The sequence below is a fragment of the Hypomesus nipponensis genome, chromosome 5 (assembly GCF_054491055.1).
Source record: "Hypomesus nipponensis isolate SF chromosome 5, ASM5449105v1, whole genome shotgun sequence".
Classification (NCBI taxonomy): domain Eukaryota; kingdom Metazoa; phylum Chordata; class Actinopteri; order Osmeriformes; family Osmeridae; genus Hypomesus; species Hypomesus nipponensis.
In genome coordinates this window covers 10,911,403-10,924,553 of record NC_140365.1, presented here as the reverse complement: position 1 = coordinate 10,924,553, position 13,151 = coordinate 10,911,403, and the positions used below count along the sequence as shown (strand labels likewise).

Below are 13,151 nucleotides of genomic sequence, written 5' to 3'. Positions count from 1 at the left end.
GTGGAATAGCTGGTTAAATGTGGACATTGTAAAGGTTCTTCAGCGATATACTCTTTAATGTCTCACTGGCTGCCTCTTGCAGCAATTTGATCCAAGCTATATGAAGAGGATTGGTTGTAGGAGTGGTAACACTTGTCCCAGAGTCAGTGCCCACAGCATCTGAGAAGTATTGGTTGTCTTGCTTTTAATCATGTTCCCTTGGGCAAGCAAAACCATTCTGCAAAGTTTATGCGGAAGACATTTTTTGTGGAAGGAATAGGTTTCCCTCTTTACCGCTCACAAATGCTCTATCTCTCAGAATGAAATATCTGTGTCCGTAATCGAGGCCATGCATGAGTTGAAGGAATATGAATGTTGGAACGATGGTTTCTATAGTGCAATTACTTTATTTAATGGCATTACTGCCACCCCTTGTGCATAGATGGAAATGCAAGCTAAATTTAAATGACGCCATAACATTTAGGATGCTATTTGCATTATAATTCCATTGTTTACACTATCCCAGGCCTATTTAATATGTTTACCACACATGAATGAGAAACATAAGAAATCCAATGGCTAACCTAAATCAGGGTTCCCCAAACTTTTCTTTGCGAGGGCCAGATCATTTTTCCTTTCTTTAATGTGGGGCCGGGTCGGTCTGTAACAGAAAATTCCATGGGCCGGAGTGACTACCATTATTATGATGGAGATTTTATTGTGATTTTAAATGTATTTATTATGCTAGATTAATTTATTATTTTGTTATGCACCATACAACCGTACATACGAAACAGATATATAACCTATTGAAAGAGCGTTATTACTACCGTAATGACCTTTTTTCATATTATTTGCTATTGAAATCACAACAGTTACGTATGCATATTAATCAGTGTGAACTGATTGTTTATTTTTATTTTTTTAAATCTTGAAAAAAAATGTATCTGGCATAGTTGAGAGGTCCGGTCCAAATGCGTGGTTGGGCCGTATTCGGCCCGTGGGCCGTAGTTTGGGGACCCCTGGCCTAAATCCGCCAAACGCCAAGAGCTTCTTAGGAGCGTTCTCGAGCGTTCTTAGAACGCTCTTAAGAAGCTCTTAGCGTTAAGAGCTTCTTAACTAATCTGGGACACCCGGCCATTATAATTTAAGACACCTCAACCTAAAGAGACATAGAAGAAAAGGTATTTGATTTAACACAAAATCATTTTTTTGTATAATTGCAGAACACAGATCAACGTTAACGTGAACAGATTTTCTGTCGGCATCATTATAATGTTTGTCAAAAAAGGACATGCGCAGAATACAGGAAATACAAGCAAACAAAGAGGAAGCATGGTAGCATTTAAAGGCATGTGTTTAAAGCGACAATGGACTAACGCTTGTCCATTAACTGAAAACTGAAATAGTTTTGTCATTTTTTAGCAAAGACGCTTATTTACAGGTGATTTTTTCCAAGGCAGATTATTAACTTTATTCGTTTTGTTACGGTAAAGAATATATTACATGAAAATACATATCACACTGACCAGTATTGTTTAGTTTGCTGGTGGAAGCTAGTGTGTTCCAGAGCCATGGCTCTGGTGTGTGCTAGCTAATATAGCCAGTCTAGTTTATGTACCAAAAGATTATACGTAGCTCACTAGCTAAGTAGACTGATATCTTGGCAACTTTGAAGACTTTCAACACACGTATTTGTATCGTATTTTCTGATACGTAATATCTTATGTAATCCTCTAGCTTCTTGTGATGTTACGATTGATTTATCTAACGCTGGCTGATAGTGAACATTGTGAGATTGATAATTGACTGTTTGTGATAGCTAATTTATCTGTAGCTGTCTTGCACTGGCTATCAGTCCTGTAAGGAAGCGCTTAGGTTAGCTTAGCTAGTAGTTGCATGCTAACATTTAGCCTTTCTAGAATCTGCATTTTCGAGTAAATATCTAGCTAGCTAGCTTCCGTGAAGTTTGGCTCGTTAGTTAAGCAAACGGTTTGATACTTTCCAAGTTACCTTTAAGTTTACCATGGAAATCAAACGATCTAATTGAACGTTTTGTTTCTAGGCATCACAAAATCCATCAGATCAGACTGGATGCAGAGATTATGCATTTCATGGACACTTGAGTCTCTTTGCAGAACACATCTAGGACAGGTCTGCAGTGTTCAGCCTCACAGGAGGTTATCGTTTTGGAAATATCCCTTCCAGAATTTACAACTCTTGTTCCGGTCCAAGGACTCATTCCCTTGGAACAGCCAACATTGCAGACAAGCACCCCCAAAACACAAACTCTCCTTAGACTCTCATTTAAAAGTTTTGTGGCATCAGTATTTCACTGACCAGCCAAATATGTCAGAACAGAGATTCTGTGTGGAGTATGCCAAACGTGGCACAGCTGGATGTAAGAAATGTAAGGATAAAATTGCAAAGGGCTTTGTCCGCATCGGAAAGATTGTGCCAAACCCGTTCAGCGAGTCTGCTGGGGAGATGAAGGAGTGGTACCACATGAAATGTATCTTTGAGAAGCTAGAGAGGGCGCGGGCCACCACAAAGAAGATTGAGGACATCACAGACTTGGAGGGCTGGGAGGAGCTGCAGGATGAGGACAAGGAGCTGATCAACAAGCAAGTCTCAGGTAGGATACAACCCCACCTCACTTATTCATCTACAGTAACTTAAGAACACCGAAGCCAGTCAATAGGCTCTGACAGAAATGTGTGGCTTGATCTGTAACTTCCAGATATCGAAAATGTGTTTACTGAGACAATGTCAAAGCACACAGTGTACTACTGTGCGTTTACCCTTATGCTATCCAGAGTTAATGGCCAAGGCTAACGCCAGCCCAAAGAAGAAGGTGCAAACCAAACTGAACACCAGTGGTCAGTTATCATCTCCACCAGCAGACCCGTCCATTAATGCCCCACGGAAATTCTCAGGCTTTACAGGTGAGAAATGATTCCGGTAGTTCAACATTACGCTTCTTTTAAAATATGGAGCACAGTCCTTTAGGCACATATATCTCTTTTATGAAACTGAGTTAAGAAGTATATATTTTGTAATCACTGAATTATCGTGGATGGAGTCAATATACTGTATTTACACACTAAGCTTTCTATAAAATCTATCTGGTGTTGTCAATTCTATCATCGTTTTGATTATTCAGCTACAAAGGCTGGGAGTTCAAGCAGTCCGGGACCCTCTTCAGCCCAACCCAGCCAAGGCAGTGCCCTATCCACCCAGCTGTGTGACCTCACTCATAAAGACTGCCTGCTCAGAGAGTTCCGGAAGCTCTGTGCCATGGTGGCAGACAAGAACAGCTACAATGTCAAGACTTCAATCATCCAGGATTTCCTGAGGAAAGGCTCTGGGGGAGGTGGGTCTGGCAGCATCTCAGTGGACTGCAGGGAATGTGTAGTCCCCAAACTTGTTTTGCCTCTTTGCTGAAAATTGACCAAAGATGGCCTATTATGGTTGAATCTTCTTGATTGCCAATCATGTCTTACAAATCCCCTTTCATAAGGAATTATTTAACCAAGATGGATGACTCACACTGACTTCATGCCCCTCCAGATAAGTTTAGGGGGGACCTGTACTTGACGGTGAAGCTTCTTCTCCCAGGGGTGGTGAAGAGCGTGTACAACCTCAACGACAAACAGATTGTAAAGCTTTTCAGCCGAATCTTCAACTGCAACCACGATGACATGGTGCGAGATCTGGAACAGGTCAGTATTCATAATATTCCATCCTGTTATGGATAAGCCTAATATGACATGGCTCATTGTCGTTTTAGGCATACACAAACATATGTCTTAGCTGTTGTCTTCCTTCCTTATGATCAATATGCTGTTGAGCCTTGTCCATCTTTCCATCAGGTTCCGTTTTGATGCCAGGCAAAGTTTAGCAAATTGGAAGAAGAAAAACAGGAATTAATCTAGTGAACCTTTTTTGAAGAAGAAGAAAAAGACTTGACCTATGTGTTTTTGTTTTTGATGCTGTAGGGGGATGTGTCTGAGACGGTGAGGATGTTTTTTGAGGAGAGCAAGTCTTTCCCACCGGCTGCCAAGAGTCTGTTGACCATCCAGCAGGTAGACTCCTCATTGACCCGCCTGGCTCAGTTAACCAAAGAGGATGAGCAGCAGAAAGAATTGGAAGACATCTCTAGAAAGTGAGACTTTGTGTTGTTGTGTAAAATCTTGGTATAAAGAATGAGCTAACTGTGGAGTGAAATGTTTTTTTTTTCTTTTTTTTTTCTCTTTCATAATTTAAATTTCAGTACTGAACCTCCCTTCCTTCTTTTCTCCCCCCAGATGTACAAGCAACGACTTAAAATGTATCATACGCCTCATAAAGCATGATTTGAAGATGAACTCTGGAGCAAAGCATGTGTAAGTTGCCTCATAATGGGACATAACCGTTTAACAGATTTTTAAACTGAGTCTTGGGGGTGCCCCGGTGGCTCACCGGGTAGAGCGGTAGGCGACGGCCTCACCGCAGGTCCCCTGTATGGTTCCTGAATGTCCTCTCGACATTTCCTGTTCCTCCACACTGTTGATACTGCAGTAAAGCTGAAATGCCGAAAATATATATTTTCACAGCTTGGATGCAGTGGACCCTAATGCCTACGATGCTTTCAAGGCCTCCCGTAACCTGGGAGACGTGGTGGAGCGCGTGTTAAGGAACCAGCAGGAGGCTTCCAACGGCTCGGGCCCCAAGAAGCTCCTGACTGTGGAGGCTTCACTGATGACCCCAGTGCAGCCCATGCTGGTGAGGGGTCTCACACACACATCTGTACACACCTATGCTCTGATGCACAACATGACCTAATTTGGCTACGCTGGTGGAAAATCAAACTTCTCAGTCCATTTATACAATAAATGCCGGTTATTGGCGTTGATAAAAACATTTCTACAGTTTTTTCTAATCTTGGCACCATGCTAGACATGCCTTCTGTTGACATCAGTTGCATTAGTATGTGCCACCATTTCCCTTCTCCAGGCAGAGGCATGCAAGTCCATTGATCAAGCCATGAAAAAGTGTCCAAATGGCATGTTCTCGGAAATTAAGTATGACGGTGAGCGTGTGCAGGTCCACAAAAACGGAGACCACTTCAGCTACTTCAGTCGCAGTCTCAAGCCAGTCCTTCCACACAAGGTCAGTCCACTCGCACACAAATACTCACACACACACTAACACTTACAGTAAATGCTAAACAAAAACGTTATGTATTCACTGAAGCATTGCAAGTCAAAGTGTAAATCCTCTTGTTTATTCTCTTCATGACTGGGCGACAAAGGTGATTTGTTTTTCCAAGGCTGCTGCTTTGGTTATTACCTCAGGAAGGGTGGAGTCGTATCTTTTGTACAAGGGCTACAGTTACTGTAGATTTTTTTTTTTTTTTGGGGGGGGGGGGGTTTCTTAGCGGTTCTTTCTGTTAGGATTTGTTTGCATACCCAACGTGTGTGTTTGTGTTGCAGGTGGCCCATTTTAAAGAGTTCATCCCCCAAGCGTTTGTAGGTGGCCACAGTATGATCCTGGATGCCGAGGTCCTCCTCATTGACACAAACACGAGCAAACCACTGCCTTTCGGGACTTTGGGAGTACACAAAGTGAGGATGGGTCAAGCAATTGGTCCTCCGTAAAATGTTTGCCGTTTGTTTTCGTGTATCATGGAAAATCAATGTCTCTCTCTATCAACCCTCTCATTTTAGAAAGCAGCCTTCCAAGACGCCAAAGTGTGCTTGTTTGTCTTTGACTGCATCTATTTCAACGGCGTGAGCCTGATGGAGAGGTAAGTTGTTTTTGTCAAGGGATACAGGCCTGTGGCCACTATTTTTCTCATCGTGAAGATTTCATTGGATTCATATTGATTAAGCTGTGACAACAGCCAACATGATTGGTCGCCTTAATAATTGATTTCTTGGCGAAGCTTTCTTTATCGAATGTACAGTTTTGTGCTTCTTTTTTCCCCGTCAACGATTCCTGGAAAGAAACCTCAGAGTGTATTTGTAGCGTTGACTAAGACGGATAACATCCTATTATCTCTGTTCCAGGCCATTGAACGAACGAAGGAAATTCCTAAATGACAACATGGTGGAAGTCCCTAACAGAATTCTGTTCTCTGAAATGAAACACGTCACTGTAGGTCTACCAATCACTGATTGTTACTTATCCCCTCATCCTTCTCAGGAAACAGGGTGGTCGGCATGCTAAGGAGTCTTTATATTACACTTCTGTCAATTTTTGCTGCACTGTACAATGCACTTTTACTGAGACATTATTGCATGACTGTATGTGAGGAATTGTGATCTTATTATTGCACTATTCTTTTTCATTCACCAGACAGTAATTAGTTAGTTACTGTAATTGAGATATTGTTGCCCCATATTTTAAATTGAAACTTTATTGTAGTTCTTTTATTATCTTTTTGTTTACCGTGCCTGGTATTGTGTTTTGACCATGTACGGTTGAAGCCGATGTACAGGTTGTGTGTGACAGCTGTGTGCTTTGGCCACCAGAGGGCAGCGGATCTGGCAGAGATGATCACACGGGTCATCAGAGAGGGACTGGAGGGGCTTGTCCTCAAAGACATCAAGGTGAGATTCCAAGAAAACCATCAAACTACTCTGGCCCAACAGATTCCTGGTTTCAAATTAGCTTTGCTTGTTTGGGGAACTTGTTTGGTTTATTTGTTGTTTACTTATTTTTGTTGCTTACTAATTTTTTACATGAAAAAATCCTGTTTATCTGCTAACATATCTGCCTAATGTGTGTTTGACTGGGTCCTGTCATGTGTGCCCTAAGGGAACCTATGAGCCAGGCAAGCGCCACTGGCTGAAGGTGAAGAAGGACTACCTGAACGAGGGGGCCATGGCTGACACTGCTGACCTGGTCGTTCTGGGTGCATTCTATGGGAAAGGTTCAAATGGTCAGTACACCAAAAGTGTCAGCAGCACTACAACATAATAACATGGACTTCCTGTTTAAATATGAAAAAGTTTTATATATAAAAAAAAAAGTTTTATTTTTTGCTACCAAGCTTCTTTTCAGTATGCTGTATTGTGACACGTCCAGTCATTCCTTCAAGACCAGTTTGAATAAAGTTTAATTTGAAAGATTGTTCTTGGGTGAAATACCAGATGTCATTGTGTCCTATTGCCATCCACCAGGTGGGATTATGTCCAGTTTCCTGATGGGCTGCTATGACCCTGATTCAAAGAAATGGTGCACTGTCACTAAGTGCTCTGGAGGATACGATGATGCCACGCTGGCTAGGCTCCAGAAAGAGCTGGACGTGATCAAAATCAGCAAGGTGAGGGGATTGGAACTTCAACACAAGAGTGGAACTTCATAGTTTGTCTGGCTATAGAGAGGGTATATTCTTGTGTGCGAACATATTGTTACAGCATGGGTGTCTCTATATTGTCTCTTCAGGAGCCCAGTAAAATCCCTGGTTGGTTGAAAATCATCAAGAACTATTATCCCGATTTCCTTATACGGGATCCTGAGGTAAGACTTAACTTAATTAAAAAATTCCCTTGTAGCTTTCTCAAGGACAAACTACAGGATTTCTTGAGGATTTTGAAGTTTTAGCTTAACTGATATATTTACTTTGGTAAATATGTTTGAATCTCAAAACCAGCTGCGAGAGAACAATTGATCAAAAATATAAAATAACAATATATGACAAATATAATATATTTATATCTCACTTATCAAATATGACACAATGTCATATATCTATATCTGTGTTAATTTGAACATAGGCTGTTTCTTGTAACTGTGTTCTGATTGATATGATTTATATTGATTATCAGACTGCACCAGTGTGGGAGATCACTGGGGCGGAGTTCTCAAAGTCAGAGATGCACACCGCCGACGGCATCTCCATCCGTTTCCCTCGCTGCACCCGCATTCGAGATGACAAAGACTGGAAGACCGCCACCAACCTCCACCAGCTCAGAGTACGATATCTCTCCTGCCAACTGTGCTCTTATTTGTGACATTCTAATCTGTTTATTAATTGGTTTGGGGATTTAATTCAATCATATTTAATAATCCATATACATTCACATAAAAGCCTTGGACAAGGAGGACATTACCAATAAGAGCACCATTTATTGTTGTGCCTTTACAACACAAATGTATAAACGCACATTTTATTTCAGTGTTCCGTTTACACGGCAGACCATTATACATGTATTTTTGATGTTCTGCGTCTTTCCAGGAGCTGTACCGTATCTCCAAGGAAAATTTTGACTTTGAGGTGACAGCTGGAACCTCCAAAGCCAACGATGATAAGAGTTCCTCTGGAGGCGACAGCAGGAGCGGTTCCCCGCCTTCCACTTCCCACAGACCTCCCAGCAAGCCCAGTGAGTCACTACCAGCTGCCTCCATGCTCACCCAGGATACAAGAACAACTCCCATTTAGCCGTTTACTCATTGTTGACCCAAGGGTCTACCACATTGTGCTCAAATAAGTTCACTTTGACTTGAAATCAGTCAAATTCCACAATGACAATACAGCTGCACCTGAGTTTGATCAAATAACAATCATTCGTGTTTTAAAATGTGCTTCATTCCGGCAGACATATTGTTCTTTATACGTCATTAGTATCTGTTTTTTCTCAGTGACATATTGTACTCTCACAGGCAAGAACAGTGCTCCCAAAGCAAAGACAGTGAAGAAAGAGCCTCCTTCTCCTGCTGCAAAGAGGAAAATGCCTGCCGAGGAGCCAAGTGCCAAGAAGGTAAAAACTAACAAATACCGCCAGGGACAGGTCTGACCTACCAAGTCCTCAGTTGTTTTATGACCATTGTGGCCGGCCTACTATGTTGACATGTACAGAGTACAAAGAGAACAATCATATTTCTTTTTTGTCAACATTTTAATTGCAACATCACAACTTGAATTTACCTCAGGCCAAGAAAACAGAAACTCTGCATAGCAACGGACAAAGCAAGCCAAAGGTTGAATCTCAGTTAGTAGAACCTAGGAACGACAAGGTAGGTGTCTCAGTATGACTGGGATGGTGTCTGACTGCCAAAACTAGTCGGACCAAACAACTGATAATTAATCTGTATAGCATGGTTTTGTGCATCTTCATAAGAACATTTGACACTATGCCCCTCACTCCCCCAGACTTTACTAGACATCTTCAGCGGGGTAAAACTCTTCCTGCCTGACTCGATTCCGGATTACGAGAAGCTGCGGCGCTACTTTGTAGCATACGACGGAGATTTGGTGGCGGAGTACGACGCCGCCTCGGCAACACACACCCTGGCAGATCCAGAGGACGGCCAGGCCCAGAGGGTCACTTCTGACTGGATCTGGGAATGTATCCGCAAGAGAAGAGTGGTCCCTCCCTGCTGATAAGACACACCAGTGTACCCCTCCTTCCCTTCAGCCCTGCTTTTTAACATGCTGCATTAGTGCTTTACTAAAAGCCAATGTATAGCTGACAGTCCAGTATATCTACAATAAGTATTCAACTTCTGAACCACTCAGAATACACAGTGCAACGCTAAACCTTGTGACTTTGGTTGAATGATTGATTGTGATGGACACTGAATCATGTTTCTTGTTTTGTTTTGTGCAACCTGGGGAAAGGTTTGCGTCTCTGCAAGTTGTGTGTCCATGGTGGAACCAGTTCTTTTTTTCTCTTTTATTCAAGCAATGGAATAATGTAGAAGTACTACTTTTTCCTATTAGGGTGAGTTTGTAAATGGTTGAGCGAGCTTAAGTAGTTTTTGTAACATCAATACACCATTTAAGCTTTGGCTCATGAACTCATGAACGACAAGGATATGAAACTACTTTATTTTACATGTGCAGAATGTGTTGGTGAATTTAACACAGCCTTTTTTATGGTTTGCAAAGCCAATGATTTTCCCACGGGAAAAGCTAAATGGATTGGTTTTCAAAGTTAAGGAACAGCCTTGAATTAAAACAATGTTTTTAGGTGCTAATAAAAGGCTTGAATATTCTGTTAAATCATTTTTTTTGTTCTTCATTATAATCCACGTGCGTGGCCTGAAACTTCTTTTAAATCAATACATTTAAGTCACACTTTTGTAACAAAACGCATTACATTTGTAGTATATATAGTATTACATAGCCACTGGGGCCTCGGTTGATTTCCAAACACACATGCGTTCCCTTCTTTCGAAGCTAGAATATATAGTCAACATACAGGCAACTCTGCAAACCTCTTCAGTTTGATATTCAGAATTATTAGTTCTCCAGCTTTCTCTTTCCAGATACAGCAGTCAAATCATCTGGTCTGCCCCAGCATTTTAAATCAAACTCTGTTTTGAGAAGACATGGCTAAGGAGGAAGAACAAGTTCATGAAACTTAACATGCATATTTAACAAATATTTCATTCAGGCCCATTTATTTTTAGTATTATGTCTAGTACATTACACATATAAGATTGAGGTAACTAGCATTTTAAACCTTAGTTTGTCATAGAATGAGGTCCCATGTCTAAGAATTGAATGCAGACATGTGTTCATTGGGGGTCTCAATATTACATACCTGTCTAGAAGACTTAGTTAAAGTTGCAGTGCGTAGGCTAGTACATGAGGAACCAGGCCTCTCCACCCGCTCCAGTAAAACTCTGGTTCTAGGCACATGACTCCAAGATAGACCCAATCCAGGTTTCGGCTGCCCACTGCCATCTCTTGTTGTGTGGTTGGTCACCTAAAAACACGTGATTTTTTGGTTTAAAGAAGATCTTAAATGGGTGGAAAATGATCCATCTGCATATATTTTGCTCACCAAAGCTGCTACATTGAAGTCCTTGGCTATAGTTTTCAGAACTTCAGCAACTTGCATCATTAATGACATGCCTGGAGAGATCTTCACTGTAAGTCAATATAGTGCTTGTGAGGCCCATACACACCATTTAATAAAAACTAGTAATGAACCAGTTGACAGATATAATCTTTGAACATTATCAATATCTTTAACTACCCCTGCCCTCAATAGGCTTATTTTATGAGATGCAACACCACTTGACAGAGAATTGGGCCATATTGATTTATCATAGACATACTATACTTTCACCTGCACCCTCTCTGAGTTGAAAAGGTATGTGATACTGTGCCAACTGATTGCCCTATTACCTTCATTATGTTTGCCTCCCAGTATGGGAGAGATTAAGGCTGACACTGAATCCACTATCACTGCTTTGACTGAGCCCCCACCAAGAGAAGCCTGGAAAGACAGATGAATAGCATATTCACAAATCCTACATTGGCGTATTTAGTTACATTAAGTTGAGATAATGGACTGGATAGGTGGATCATTGTGCTTCCCTAAACAACTGTTGTTGATCCGTGTCATAACATTGATTTCCCCAAGAAGGTAGGATGCATTTTACACAGTTGAACATGGGCCTTAGACATTCAAGTTAATAGTTTATCACAGGTAGAATGTTTACCAACAACAACAAAACAAAAACATGCATCTGTAATACCTGCTGTAGACCACTGCATCGCAGACTATGTAGACAGCCAAGTAAGGAAAATACATCAAACAAGCGGAAAATCTGGATTCTCTGTAGAGCCTCCATCTGAAAAGGGCCATAACAAGTGCCATGTAATAATATACCTGTCAGTAATTGCTTACCATTCTAATAACATAAAATGCCCTGTAGCTCATATGAGTCTCTCAGCTTACCTGTTCCTCCATATTACAGGATTTCGCTTGTAACACCTGAAGTAAGCGGCTAGCAGACATTCCTCCAGTGGAGTCAATATATACCACACTTTGCTTTAGTTGGTAAGATATATTCAATGCTACACTAAAACACACCTGAAAGATACAAACATGGTTGTATGAAGCACAACACTGTGCATTAAACACAGTAAATGCAGATGGAAAATGAATGGCAGCACTGGAAACAGTGGGATTGGATTATTAGGCTAATTTGTAGTCTGGAAAACCAGTCAGACAAATTAAGTGTTATCTTTGTCAATGATGTGTGTTATGGTGGAAAACGTTCACCTGGGTTTTACCACTTCCCGGGCCTCCTGCCAGCTCTGTTAATTCCCCAGTGTACAAACCTGAGTCTAGCATTTTATCAAGACTGGAATAAAACCAAAACACAAACCTTGATTAACCAAGCCAATAACATTATAGTAGGTGCTAAAGCTCAAAGTCAAATTAATCTATTTCTCATTACACAAGTCCCAATGTAGGTTATACATTGTGTAGATACTAACATAGGATTGCCAGTGGACAGGATGGCAGTGGAACTCAGCAGTTCCTCATACAGATCAGCACCTGAGACAGGAAAGGCTGCGTGTTGGGCAAGTAGAACCCTGCGCACAGCCAATAAAGCCTGAAACGCAAATCAATCATACCATAACATTCTTTGTCACCCATGATTTCACTTTTTTCACATTTCTGTTGTGTGTGTGGCATTAGACTCCGAATGCCTGATGTAATTCGTATGGAGAATTCGAAATTGACTTAACATTTTAGTGCTTGACACGAATGACGATCATCACTATTGAATCCTCTGTCAATAAAATCAGACAAATTAAACACTATGGTGCATGCTTTACCTTATAAGACACGGTGCATTTTTGTGACAGATCTTCAGTGTCAGATGACACCAGATCTTCCACTGTAAAAATAACACATGTGAGCACATAGTTTATGGTGTTTTAGCTAATTTTCCAGTAAAATTACTTATCGTGAGTTACACTGTACACGTGAGTAAACAAACACACCGGTTTTGACATCTTCTGCTCGTAGTGCTTGTATCAATTCCTCATCCAATCCAGGACACATGCCATCTCTGAGGACAACCATCGCATCATAAATCGGACGAGGTAACAGCAAAATTGAAAATGTTACAAAAGAAGAAATGTAATAAAAGATCACTTAGCTAACTAGCTATAACGACTGGCTGAGACGCCTCAAAAGGTTAAGGGTTTAATATTTCCCCGCCACAGGTTTGACTGACACTGCATTGTCTTCTTCTTCTAATCAGGTAAACGGCAGATTGACGATCCCACATGTATGAGGTGCATCACCGCCATCTACTGTTCGGGAGTGTAATGCAGTCGCTTAAACCGTAAAATAGTTTTTATGCTTATAGACACCTGCAGCTGACCAGAGGAGCTTCAGAAATAAAGACAGTGCTAAAGCTTTAGAGGGCAT

General features: G+C 41.2%; 2 protein-coding genes across 7 annotated transcripts; one reads left to right on the top strand and one right to left on the bottom strand.

Annotated features, from left to right (window-relative positions):
- Positions 1 to 1,144: 1,144 nt before the first annotated feature.
- Positions 1,145 to 9,622, top strand: lig3 (ligase III, DNA, ATP-dependent). 5 transcript variants are annotated; one of them, XM_084698319.1, is made up of 21 exons: positions 1,145 to 1,163; positions 2,045 to 2,614; positions 2,796 to 2,924; positions 3,143 to 3,352; positions 3,550 to 3,701; positions 3,978 to 4,144; positions 4,287 to 4,364; positions 4,575 to 4,743; positions 4,975 to 5,130; positions 5,454 to 5,585; positions 5,688 to 5,767; positions 6,030 to 6,117; positions 6,495 to 6,572; positions 6,781 to 6,904; positions 7,146 to 7,288; positions 7,411 to 7,485; positions 7,794 to 7,940; positions 8,204 to 8,348; positions 8,608 to 8,726; positions 8,899 to 8,982; positions 9,119 to 9,622. In XM_084698319.1, the coding sequence occupies exons 2-21, from the start codon at positions 2,074 to 2,076 to the stop codon at positions 9,347 to 9,349; spliced, it is 3,048 nt and encodes a 1,015-aa protein (XP_084554445.1). In that variant the 5' UTR covers positions 1,145 to 1,163; positions 2,045 to 2,073; the 3' UTR covers positions 9,350 to 9,622. The 5 variants fall into 5 exon arrangements, with proteins under 5 accessions (XP_084554445.1, XP_084554444.1, XP_084554446.1 ...); XM_084698318.1 differs by lacking the exon at positions 1,145 to 1,163 and adding an exon at positions 1,302 to 1,423; XM_084698320.1 differs by lacking the exon at positions 1,145 to 1,163 and adding an exon at positions 1,318 to 1,469 and having other exon boundaries at positions 8,629 to 8,726.
- A 155-nt stretch (positions 9,623 to 9,777) lies between these two features.
- On the bottom strand, positions 9,778 to 13,119 carry rad51d (RAD51 paralog D). 2 transcript variants are annotated; one of them, XM_084698323.1, is made up of 10 exons: positions 12,719 to 13,119; positions 12,551 to 12,612; positions 12,206 to 12,324; positions 11,988 to 12,069; positions 11,661 to 11,795; positions 11,458 to 11,553; positions 11,105 to 11,195; positions 10,758 to 10,828; positions 10,515 to 10,679; positions 9,778 to 10,303 (listed from the first exon to the last, which is right to left on the bottom strand). In XM_084698323.1, exons 1-10 carry the CDS (start codon positions 12,798 to 12,800, stop codon positions 10,211 to 10,213), a joined length of 996 nt encoding a protein of 331 aa, XP_084554449.1. In that variant the 5' UTR covers positions 12,801 to 13,119; the 3' UTR covers positions 9,778 to 10,210. The 2 variants fall into 2 exon arrangements, with proteins under 2 accessions (XP_084554449.1, XP_084554448.1); XM_084698322.1 differs by having other exon boundaries at positions 10,758 to 10,843; positions 12,719 to 13,111.
- Between the last annotated feature and the right edge of the window lie 32 nt (positions 13,120 to 13,151).